Source organism: Cinclus cinclus, chromosome Z (assembly GCF_963662255.1).
Source record: "Cinclus cinclus chromosome Z, bCinCin1.1, whole genome shotgun sequence".
NCBI classification, from domain to species: domain Eukaryota; kingdom Metazoa; phylum Chordata; class Aves; order Passeriformes; family Cinclidae; genus Cinclus; species Cinclus cinclus.
Genome location: NC_085084.1, coordinates 84984856 through 84996253, shown reverse-complemented (window position 1 = coordinate 84996253; position 11398 = coordinate 84984856). Strand labels below are relative to the sequence as shown.

General features: G+C 57.7%; 1 protein-coding gene across 2 annotated transcripts; it reads right to left on the bottom strand.

Moving 5' to 3' along the window:
• Positions 1 to 266: 266 nt before the first annotated feature.
• On the bottom strand, positions 267 to 10838 carry ONECUT2 (one cut homeobox 2). Of its 2 annotated transcripts, XM_062513595.1 has the most exons (3): positions 10677 to 10781; positions 9692 to 10616; positions 267 to 553 (listed from the first exon to the last, which is right to left on the bottom strand). In XM_062513595.1, exons 1-3 carry the CDS (start codon positions 10779 to 10781, stop codon positions 267 to 269), a joined length of 1317 nt encoding a protein of 438 aa, XP_062369579.1. The 2 variants fall into 2 exon arrangements, with proteins under 2 accessions (XP_062369579.1, XP_062369578.1); XM_062513594.1 differs by having other exon boundaries at positions 9692 to 10838.
• Between the last annotated feature and the right edge of the window lie 560 nt (positions 10839 to 11398).

Here is an 11398-nt window from a genome sequence, read left to right as displayed (position 1 = left end):
CCAGCACACGGCAGGCGCCGGCCACGGAAACCTGGAGCTCGGGGGAAACCTGCCTCGAGGACGACTCCCCTCCGTTTCAGAGCTGCTTCGCCTGTCCTGAGCGTTGTGTGGAGAGAGGTGGACGTGGAGCCTGACGAGAAGCCATGGGGATGTCCCGGGGAACCGCTGGGCTGGGGGTGCGTGCGGGGGGATTGTGCTTTAGGTCACGGGCGAGGGGCCGTGCTGGGAGCCGCTCTCTCTGCGCCAGGCCGGCCGTGCCGCGCCCCTCACGCCTTGCTGCAGGTGCTGGGGGCTGAGGAGGAGCCCCCGGAGCTCAGGTCGTCCTGCCACTTCTCCAGGCTGCGCCGGCGGGCGTTCATGAAGAAGTTGCTGACGGTGGTGAGCTCCAGGCCCAGCTGCTGCGAGATGGTGATCTGCATTTCTTTGGAGGGACGCTTGTTCTCCTTGAAGATGGCGAAAAGCGTTCGGCGCTGGAGGTCCGTGAAAACAAGGCGGGATTTCTTCTGGGAGTTGTTCCGCTCTTTGTTGGGCTCTTGCTCTTTGCGTTTGCAGGCTGGGAGGGGGTGGCAGAGACAGAGAGAAAGCGTCAGGGTGGTGCCCACAGACCCCGCCAGCCGCCCCGGCGGCAGGCACTGTCACACGGTGGGGGCAAGTGTCGCCAGCTGAGCTGGCACCACTCTGGCACATGGGGCCGGAGGGCTCCCAGAGGAATCCAGTGGTCTGCATTGCTTTTACAACCCCAGTACCTCTCAACAGCCAGGAATAAGTTGTCTGCAACTTCTGTCCCTTTAAGCAGCCCAAAGCAAACCCCAGTCAAAGCTCAGGTAGCAGCAACCTTGTGGGACCACCGAGGCGAAAAACCACCATGGAACTGCTTGGCTGCCAGCACAGGGGTCAGGCACTGGCTCACCTGGCCCTGCCCTGCTCCTCCCCTGCCACTTGACACCTGCAGTGCCACCACCCCAGGACACCACTCCCTTGCCTGTCCTCCTTCCCGCGGCATGTCCCGAGGGGGAAGCCAGGCAGAAGCACCCAGGTCAGGCAGGGCAGCAGTGCTGGACCATCGCTGAGCCATGCTAATGGATCCTAAAACCCATTCGTATTAATAGCTGCTCTGTATTTATTAGCAGAGAGAGAACAGCAAGTGCTGAAACCAATACCGCTGCCGGAGCACACCCACACTTAAAAATAGCCTGCCCAGGCTGTCTGCACTGGGCGCAGAGAGAAAATCCATATGCTGACATGGTTAGGTAATGTGCTGGGACAAAATGAGCCCAGAGAATTGATAAGTGGGAGGGTTTTAAGCAGCCCTGTTAAATAATTCTGTAGGTCTGGAATGTGAAATGAAGCTGCCCCAAAAGTAAAAGTCAGACTGTGGAAATGTCTGTAATTAACCCAGTCAGGGCTGTACCTGTGTGGAGCCTGGCCCAGGCACTGTGGCACTGACTGCCTCCTTCCCTGCAGGGACAGCATTTCTGCAGGAAACTGAAGTGTTTGGTTGCTGACCCTGACCCCTCTCAGCTGCCAAATTCCAGTGGCTCCCCCCTGGGAGGGAGGTGAAGGTCAGACCTCAAAATACCCCAAAGCACAAGAGAAGGACGGCCTGGGATTTGGGCTGAAACCTGACAGGGACTGTGGGTGAATGTTCCCAGCACAGCTCTCCCAGAGCTTGCCACCAGCACTGGGCTCTGGCTGGGAGCCAGGGCAACAGGAAGCAGCACGGATGCTCCTGAGGCATCAAGGTGAGCCTGCACCTGTGTCCCAATGGTCAGACTCACCTCTCTGAGGCCATTATCTCGGAGGCAGCAGGAGGGAAGAATTTGGGTTCTCTGACATGCAGAGATAACATCCAGCTGAGCTGAAAAAGCAGATTTTAAGCTGGGTTTACTTGGCCACGTGTCCAGAATCCACGTGGCGATGTCCCTGGTGCTGGGGACATGATGAGCACCAGCATCTTTGCTGCAGCTTCTAATCGGTTCCGGGACACTGGGACGAGTGGAGTGTTTCCTACCATCACTAATTTATGTCCTGAGATACTCTGCGTTTTCCAGTTATTGGTATCTGATAATAAATAATGCAGAGGTATGTGCTTTTTGATGCATTCAGTAAATACTTTCCTTGAACTGTGGAGTTTGCTCTTGAAAAGGCCCCACAAAGGCAAACGCTGCACCTGACGTGCATCTCTCAGCAGAGAAAAATGGGGTGAGCACTCTAATAAAATCAAGTGATTTTCTGGGAAGACAGAGGAAGGTTTTAACAGCAGGGGGAAAGGAAGAGACCATCTGGATTCTAAGCACAATTTGATTTATTAGCTGCGGTGGAAGAAAATGGACAACCAGCAAGAACTGAAAGACGCAACTATGGAAAAAATATAAGCATAAAAATAAACAAAAAAATTTTCTCCTGCATTGGGTTAAAGATGCTCTTTGATAGAAACAATATAGGAACTGCTCAGAATTGGGGTCAGTGCTGCCTCCCTTAGTGGAGCCCCACGCCTTGAAGGGCGTTAAGAGGGTGCAGGGAACCGAGGCTGTGCTGTGACACCCTAAGTGTCATCACACTGCATTTCCCTATTAAGAGTTCATTTGTCTGATTTTCTGCAACAACGACTCCGATTTTCCATTTTCTTCCAGGCATGAGAGGAACCCAGCCAGCCCAGGCATTCCAAACTGCCACAAATCCTGAAAAACATCCAGAAGTGCTCAGCTCAACCCCACCCTCTGAGCTCTCAGGGTGCGAGGATGCTCCAAGGCATCCCTCGGCTCCTACCAGGAGGGAGACAGAGGAGAACACGAAGGTCACCAGCATCAGAAGGAGGAAGAGCCCAGGGAGGGGTCCCAGGGGCTGGAGCAGTGGCTCAGCAGCCCCAGGAGAAGCAGAGCCACTTGGGACATTAGAAACATCACCAGCACAGCTCCTGTGCCTCTCTGGCTCTGGATGGTTTTACTCATGGCAAAAGTGACTCTGCAGCCAGGAAACAAAGAGCAGGTGCTAAAAAGGAGCCAAGCAGAGAGCAAGATTCCCTTAATCCATTGTTCCTAAGGACAAACCGTGAATATTGACCCTGCCTATGTGGTTTGTGTGGGTGCAAAGTCACCCAAACCCAGTTATCTGTCTGATGGAACTAAAACTGCTCCTCTATTCGATTTTGGAGAGGAATCATGTGAGGGAAATGTAATTACTCTGGTAATACTGAACACAATGAAATGACCATCAAACCATTTTCTAAAGATTTAAAATGCTTTTCTTTTGCTGTGATTCACTTAAAGCAACCCCTTGTATATCCCTGTTACTACAATCTCTTAAAAACTAGGCCTCAGAAATCAATTTGATTACCTCTCTGAATTAAGTATGCACGAACGAGAGCGATTGAGATCAATACAAATTAGGTTAAGTACTCCGCTGTGTACAAAATCATTACGGAACAAGGAGCAATCAGAATGAAGATGCAAATAATCACATTGTCGGGGTGGGCAGCCAGGGCTGCTCATCCCAGCTGCTGCACACACACACACACACACACACACACACACACACACACACACCAAACTCCTAATTTTTGAAACCCTAGGAATGCCCTTGATGGCATTTATCCAGAAAAACAGATTGCATGTGTAGCACAAAGTTAATTCTGTTCTTCCAGAGAAGATCTGCTGGCTCATCCATTGCAATGGTGAGGTGCTCCCCGTTTGGAGATCCAGGGACTCCTGCAATGCTCTGTAAAAGAGCCTCACAGCCTGGCTGTTCCCAGGAAGGTGTTTTCTTGGTGCCCCACCTGATTTTTCCTTCTCAATCCTGTCACAATCCCAGGGAATGCTGCCCCCCTCCAGGCCCTGCATCCTGCAGCTCTCTGAGAAGAAAAGATGAATGTTTTTGGGGACATGGCTCCTTTCTTTTTCTTCCTGGCATGCCACAGCTCTCAGGTTGTTTGTCTCCGATCTCCTGTAAATCTGCTGGATGGCTGGAATTGGGCTGTAAATTCTGCTTCCTCCCTGCAGTGCTGCAGCACCCACCTCAGCACAGGATCTCTGACAGGAGCCTCTGGGTACCACTGGAACCTTCCAGCACAGCACAGCTCTGGATCCTTCCAGCTGCACTCACAGAGTCCTTCATGTCCAACACCTGGGAGATTTACGCTTCCTCTTGTTGTGGAGATTCTCCCTTTTGAATTCCAAAATAGTTTCCAGCTGAATTATAACACTTTACAGTGACAAGGATTTAAATGCCCCTTGTCAGAGCACAGGGATGAAGCCAGGTCTTCCCCACGCTGAGTGCTCTGCCTGTTGGAGCAGCATCTCAAACACAAGTGATGTGCCAGCACTTTGGAAAGTACCAAACACAGCTATGGCCTTCTCCTGTGGAGAAAGGCAAGGACTCTGGGCATCTTTTCCAAGAAAGGGCTGGGAATTTAAAGCTGGGCTGGGTAAGAGCATGAAATCTTACTGCAAGGGGAAGGACTGATCTAGTGAATCCTTGCTGCATGCTCCTGTTTTCAGTTTTGACCCCTGGCACAAGCAGGACATGAGTATTTCCTTTTACTGCCTGTTATCAATAGCGGAATTAGGAAGAACAGGAGAGGACAGGAGCTAAGCTGTGCCAGGTTATCTGGGAAATCCAGCCCTGTGCTGCCCTCCAAACTCTCCTTGCACTTTGGCTGAACACAAAGCCAGAGCAGCTCTGTTTCTCTACACACTCTGCTTCCCAATTCCTTCTTGCCAGGGGCTTAGGAAAGCTCAGCTTTAGCAGGAGAGGGTCCCTCCTGCTGGGCTCCAGAGAGGTGGAGGTGAGGAAGGGAGAGGAGAGGGGCCATGGATCCCCCCATACCCGTGGGAAGGAGAGGGCAGGACGAGCCCTGGGGAGAGGGAACATGGAGAAGAAGGTGTGTGGGAAGCTCTCCGAGGAAGACTTCCTCTGCTCTTCCTCCTGCAGCTCAGTGCTGCTTGCCAAAGCTTAATGCCTGGGCATGGGCCCCGTGCTCCCATCCCATTATGAGGGGATGAGAACTGCTGGAAAATCACCGCTGCTCATAAATATGTTCCCTGCTTACTGAGAGATATTTTGGTCTTGGAGACAATTTGCGTTTTGGGAACCTGCCAGCCTCTATCGCTTGTCTAATAATTCCTCTGTGCAGCATTTACCAGTGGTTTGAGTCCCTTTTTTCACCATGGAGCAGTATGATTTTATAGCTCAAAACCCCCAAACAACTCCAAAACACACCAATTTCTTTTTTGATTGCATTTCTCTCTGCCATCAGCGAGTTGTCTGGCTGATGTTATCACTGGACCCATTTGAGATTAGTCTGGCTGGTATGACTTCTGTGTGCAAACCCCTCTATAAATCAGAGAGCCTTTTATGCAAAAGTCTGCAAGATTGATAGAGCTGGATACAAAATCTTTTACCTTGGAAAAAGAGATGCATTATCTGTCCCGTTGGATACAGTGCTTTCCCTGCATATTCATCGCCCAGGTATGATGGGCTTTTTCCAGAGAACGCAGCAGACAAGATAGGAGCCTTAAACACAAACAGATCGCTATCAGAAGGAAGGGAGTGCTCTTTTTTTGCTGTGTCTAGTGGGGATAAGATGAGAAGCAAAGGATTTAAAAGACAAAAAGTGAGATTAAGACCAGTCATTAAGGGGTTTTTTGTACCTGTAAGCTTGGAAGAGATCGCTGGTAAAAAATCCCCCTCTGGAGATTCCTGAAGAAAGAGACAGGTTGTCAGGACAAGTGATGTCTGCAGTCCCTTTCAGCCCTGCTTTCCCTCTGAGATCCATTCTCTGCACACCTGCAGAGCCCCGTTTGCACTCTGCAGGCAGCTCCAGGGGAGCTGCCCTGATGAGAGGAGTCTGCTGCCTTTAGTGCTCAGAGGCTCAGCACAGCCGTGTTGGGTACTGCAGGAAGCTTGTCATCTCCCAGGAATGGCTAATTGGAAGGGAAGGAAAAGCTCTTGCAGCTGCTGGATGGCAGCAACATCCAGGACAAGGTTCTGGGAATAATACCAGGGAGGAGCACCAAGGATGAGCAGCCGGGGCCACAGGGCAGAGCAAAACCACCCATACAGAGTGTGGGAAGAACCAACACCAGTTCCTGGGAAATTAGCCTTTTGGGAAAAATGTCCTCCCCTCTATGCATTCCTCACCACAAATAAATTGTGGCAATTTTCAGCTATAGAGGAATACTTGAGTTTGGGATATTTCAGTCCAAATCCTGATGGGCAAGAGATACAGGAAAAAAAAAAAAAGAGAGATGCTGGGGGGGAAATCTTATAAGGAAATAGTGAAGAACAGCTTCAGAGTGAGTAACATGATGACCAATTAATTGTTTATTTTGAAAAGTAGGGGTGAAATATAGAAATGCATTTAACCCAAAATGTACTCAGAATTCACCGAACAATCAAGAAACGGAAAAAACTCATTCGCTTCTCAAAAACAGGATCCAGATTTCTCTGTGGCAGAAACGCCTTCAGAAATGATGTGGAACAAAGAGCTGGGGCGGGGTATTATTTCGAAAAGTTGGTAGATGAGAAATATAATTTATCAGCCAGCACCACAATTTACCGCATGGATTGTTCAAACACAACCACTAATCTATAGCTGAAGAAAGCACCAATATTTCAAGGCACTAAGCACCTTTCAAAGAACCTTTACATACCTGTATATTTAGTTCAACGCTAAGAAATAGCTTTATAAATAGGTAACGTGCCTGATACAGATGTTATCATGCCTCAATTTTTAGCTGGGGATACAGACAACAAAACAGTTTCAAAATCCAGGGAAGAAATAACTTGGTAGGGCACAAAGAAGCAGAAGATGGGTCACTCCTCACCCCTCTCCTTGCCCTGGGGCACTTGGGAGTGCAGGGGCTCAGAGCCACCTCCTCCTGGTGCTGTCACCCACGGCTGCCCGGGCCAGGGACGGCCCGCGGCCACCGCCTGTCCCTGCCTCCCTTCCCCTCCGTCCCTGCTCCCATCCCTGCCCGCCGCTCTCCGTGGTACTGACAGCTCTGAGCACGGAGCGGGGATCGGGCACTTCCGCGCTAATGAACCACGGATGGTGCTCCGGTACAAAAGTGTTTAATCATCAGCAAGGCACCGCAGAAGGTAAACAGGCGGCGGCGGAGCGCTCTGCTGACCCCGCAGAAATTTCGGGATTGTCCGTCGGGGCTTTCCCGACACCTTCCCGCGGCGGGGAGGGAGGGCAGGAGGGAGGGTCAGGAGCCCCGATTCCCCCGTGCCGAGGGCAGCCCCGCTGCCCCGGGGCCACCAGCCCGTTTTGGGGACGAGGTCCCGGGATGATGCCGCTGTCGGGAGTGGCTCTGCGACAAAACCGTTGTGCCGCTTTTTTTTTTGGTGTCCCAGCACGGTGTCCTCGGGTGGGCACTTGCCGCTTCCCAGGCGCGTTTCTGGGACCCCAAAAGGGTGCTCAGAGCTCCAGAGCATCCATGGAACTCCTCACTCACAGCGGGTCCTGCCGGCACCCTCCCGCACAGAAACCCCCAGCACCGTCCCCTGACACAGGAGTCCCAAAGACCCCCAACAAGAGACAATAAGCACAGAAATACCAAGATTAAATTAGACTAGGTTAAATAGAACAGACAACACTATATATCTTCTATAATAAGAAAAAATACTAAGCACCCCCACATTGTTTCTGCTCCCACAGGGAGAGGGGGATTTCCCTTCAAGGAAAGTAGATCTGCACCCCGCTTGGGAAAAATTTCCAGCACTATGGGGCAAATAGCTGGTGGGTCTTTTCTGTTTTTAAAAACCTGGTATACTTGTGGCTTTTTTCCCCATGCTCAGAGGGATTTAAGCAATTTAAGCAAGCGAGTAAAGAAAGGGGAAGAAGAAAGCACTGAGGCAATGGGGCCGCATATTCACACGTGGTAATAAAAGAAAATTAAAATAATCGATTTCCTGAAGGGAAAGGTAATTTGCAAAGGTCTTTCCCGCTCCATGGGGAGTCCGTGGCCACTCAGCACCTGAACTCTCTCCAAACTTCATTCCTGGAGGCAGAGGCATTCAGGGAGACTGGCAAAGCAGAGATCCAGAATTATACAGGCAGAACTCTGCCTGTAGCTGTGATTCCTGATTTTCTGCTCTATATGCAGGGCTTCACGGGGAACCCCCACCCGGGACCAGTGCTGGGAAGGAAAAGCACCAGCCACGTTACTGGAAATGAGCCGGCTCAGATTCCAGATCAATGAAAACTGGGTCCACGCGTTGATGCTCCTGTTGCCAGCATTAATGCTCTTTTAATCTTCTAAACATTATCTGCATCGATTTCCCTCTCGATACACGTTTGTTTGAGAAGGCGGCAGCACCGCGTGCTCGGCAAAAAAAAACGCAAACCCCTTCTGTCCCTGTGACTCGTCTGTCGCAGACAGAGCTCGGCACCTTCATTTGGCTGCGAAAAGAGAAGAGCCGGCTGCCCGCGGGTGCTGGCAGGGACGAGAGGAGTTTGCAGTCGGCCTTAGAGCCGAGGAGGGGATCAGCGTCCCTCTCCCGACGGGCAGCACACAGCGACTGCCTCGCAGTTTTCCGCAGCTCGGGAAAGCCCGAGCGCTCTCCGCGGGGACTGTGCAGCCCCCAGGCCGGGGGTGTTTAACCCGCAGCACCTCTGGTTAGAGGTCGGGCAGGGATTAAAGCCATCAATCATCCACGGCTCCTCTTCGCCCCTCTCCGCCGCATCCCAGCCTCGCCCGGCAGCTGCAGGAACTCTCTGTGCCCATTTCCCCACGGCAGAGACCCCCGTGTCCCCCCAGACCCCTCCGGGTGTGCCGGCAGAGGGGCCAGCCCTGGGAACAGCCCGCTGTGTACCTGCCCAGTGGGAAACAATCTGCCCGCGCCGGGACCAATTGAAATAAAAGAAGGACGGACCCGGTGGCTCAAATACCCCCGATTTTTGTCACTGTCAGAGCAGAGCGCCTCAGCCGCTGGCCCCGGCCCCATGCCACGGTGTGTCCCACGCGTGCCTGCCCGTCCCACAGCCCCCCGTGTCCTTCTACACCCACGTCCACGGCCTTGCGGTTTCCGGGGAGCGAGAAGGCGGCCCCAGCCAGTACCGGGCCTGTCAGTACCGGGGGTCGGCACCGGTGGGTCAGCGCCGGGGGGTCAGTACCGGGGGGTCAGTACCGGGGGTCGCTGCCCGCCGCCCCCCCGCGGCCCCCGCAGAACAATGGGGGCTGCGGCGCTCCACGGCCGCGCCAGGGGGCGCCCGCGCGCCCTCCGCGGACAATGCGGCCGGGCCGGGGCCGCGGGGGCTGCGCGGGGTCCGGCCCCCGGCCGCTCCCACCGGCCCCGCCTGTCCCGGGACGCGGAGCCCCCGCCCGCACTCCCCCGCTGCGCCCGGCAGCGCCGGCGCCGGCAGGAGGGATGCTCGCGGAGAGCGCGGTGCGGTGCGGAGTGCGCACCTTCAGCACCCGGCCCTGGAGAGCGGCCCCGGCCCCGCCGCCCGGCAGCGGGAGCGGAGCGCGTCCCTCCGCCGGCCCCGAGGCCCGCACAGCCCCGCCGGACAGAGCCGGGCTGCGCGGTGCCGGCGCTGCGGGAGGCGGGGAGCGGCCGGCTCCGCACAGCCCCGTGGCTCACGGCGGAGCGCGGACGCGGCCGTGCCGGCGCAGGACGCACTGCGGGACCGGCCGCTCGGCTCCGAGGGTCGCGCTCCGCTCCCCGCGTGCCACCGGCTTGCACCTACCTGCCAGCCGCAGGGCAGACATCCTCTGGAACTCCGGCTCCTGCAGCCACTTCCACATCCTGCGGAACGTTTCCCGGCCGGACTTGAGTTTACTCCAAGGCTTGGGGTTCCGCAGCAAGTCCGAGAGGGTCCCCTGGGAGCGGCACAGCACTCGTTGGGCGAAGATGGCCTGCGGGATGCTGTAGCGCTTCAGCTCCGCCGTGATCCTTTGTGCCACCTCCTTGGTGTTGATCTCCTCCAGCTGCCCCGCGCCGCTCCCCTGCGGGCCGGCGGCGGGGGGCGGCCGCTCCCGGCCGGCGGGCAGCGCGGGGCCGTGCGGCGGCGGCGGCCCGGGGGGCGCGGGGTGGTGCGCGCCGTTCAGGGGCGGCAGCATGGCCGGAGGCGTCCCCAGCCCCCGGGGCAGGTGCTGCTCCCCCCGCGCCAGCATCGCCGCGTGCGCCTCGAAGTTGGGGCTCAGCATCTTGTCGTGGCCAGGCGGCCCGTAGCCGTGCAGGCCCTGCTGGGCGCCAGGGAGCGGGCCCAGCCCGTTGCCCAGCGGCGAGAGGCTCTGCCCCACGGCCGGCACCTCCTTGTAGGGCCCGTAGAGGCTGTTGACGGCCGGCAGCCCGCGCTCGTCCCGCATGAGGGCGAAGCCGCCGCCGGCGCTGCCCGGCAGGCGCTGGTGGTGGTGGTGGTGATGGTGGTGGGCGTGCGGGTGGGCGTGCGGGTGGTGGAACTTGTCGGAGACGGCGGAGATGGGCGGCAGGGGCTGGAGCGGCGTCAGCGTGGTGTAGGTGCCGCTCATGCCCATGCCGGGCGGCGAGGCCTCGCAGGGCACGCTCATAGCGTGGTGCAGCGGGATGGAGAGCTCGGGCCGGTACTCGGCGGCGCCGTCCAGCAGCGAGGCCATGCTGGGCACCATGGCGGGCCGGGCGGCGGGGGGCAGCTCCTGGTGCGGCGGCGGCGGCGGCGGCGGCGGGGGGGGCGGCACCCGGAGCGGCCCCGCGCTGCGCCCGCCGTGGTGAGGGCTGGGGCTGCCCATCAGCTCCGGCTCGTGCCCCGCCGCCCCGTGCAGGCTGCCCAGCGGCTCCATCGCCAGCTCGGGGTTCATGGCGCACGCACCCGGTTCCCCGCCCAGGCACCGCCGGCCGCCGCGCCCGCTCCTCATCCGCTCATCGGGGCGGCGGCCGCAGCGGCCCGGGGCCGCCCGCCCCGCGGGCAGCGGCGGCTCAGCCGGGCCCGCCGAGCCGGCCCCGCGCCATGTCCTCGCCTCGCCGCCGCCGCCGCCGTCTGCGGGCGGCGGGAGCTGTCCGGGGCCGCCCCGCCCCGGCCGCGCCCGCGGGGCCGGGCCTGTGCCGCGGGCGGGCGGGCGTGAGGGCGTGAGGGCGGCGGGGCAGCGCGGGAAAGGCGGGGCGCGCGGGAGCATTGGCGGGCTGAGCGCCGGGGGCGGGGCCTCCGTCAGGGGCGCGAGGGAGCGCCGCGGCCGGTGAAGGTGCCGCGGCCTTTGTGGCGTGCGGGGTGCCGGGATCGGCCGGGGCTCCTCCCGCACCGCCGCCACGAGCATCCGCGGTGCTGGCTGTGCGGCGGCCGCGCGGCTCTCCTCCCGGCGGGCGGCTCCGCGCCGCCCGGTCCCGCGGCCGGCTGCTCCCGGGGCCGTACTGCACTCAGCCGGCCGCGCTGCCTCCCTGTGGGCCGCTGCGCGCCAAGGTACAGCGCCGATCTGTGCTG

Coding starts and splice junctions, on each gene's coding strand:
- ONECUT2 (XM_062513594.1), bottom strand. CDS start 10,838: ATGAGGAGCGGGCGCGGCGGCCGGCGGTGCCTGGGCGGGGAACCGGGT. Junction 554..9,691: donor GTCTGCCCTGCGGCTGGCAG/GTAGGTGCAAGC, acceptor ACCCCCTCCCAG/CCTGCAAACGCAAAGAGCAA.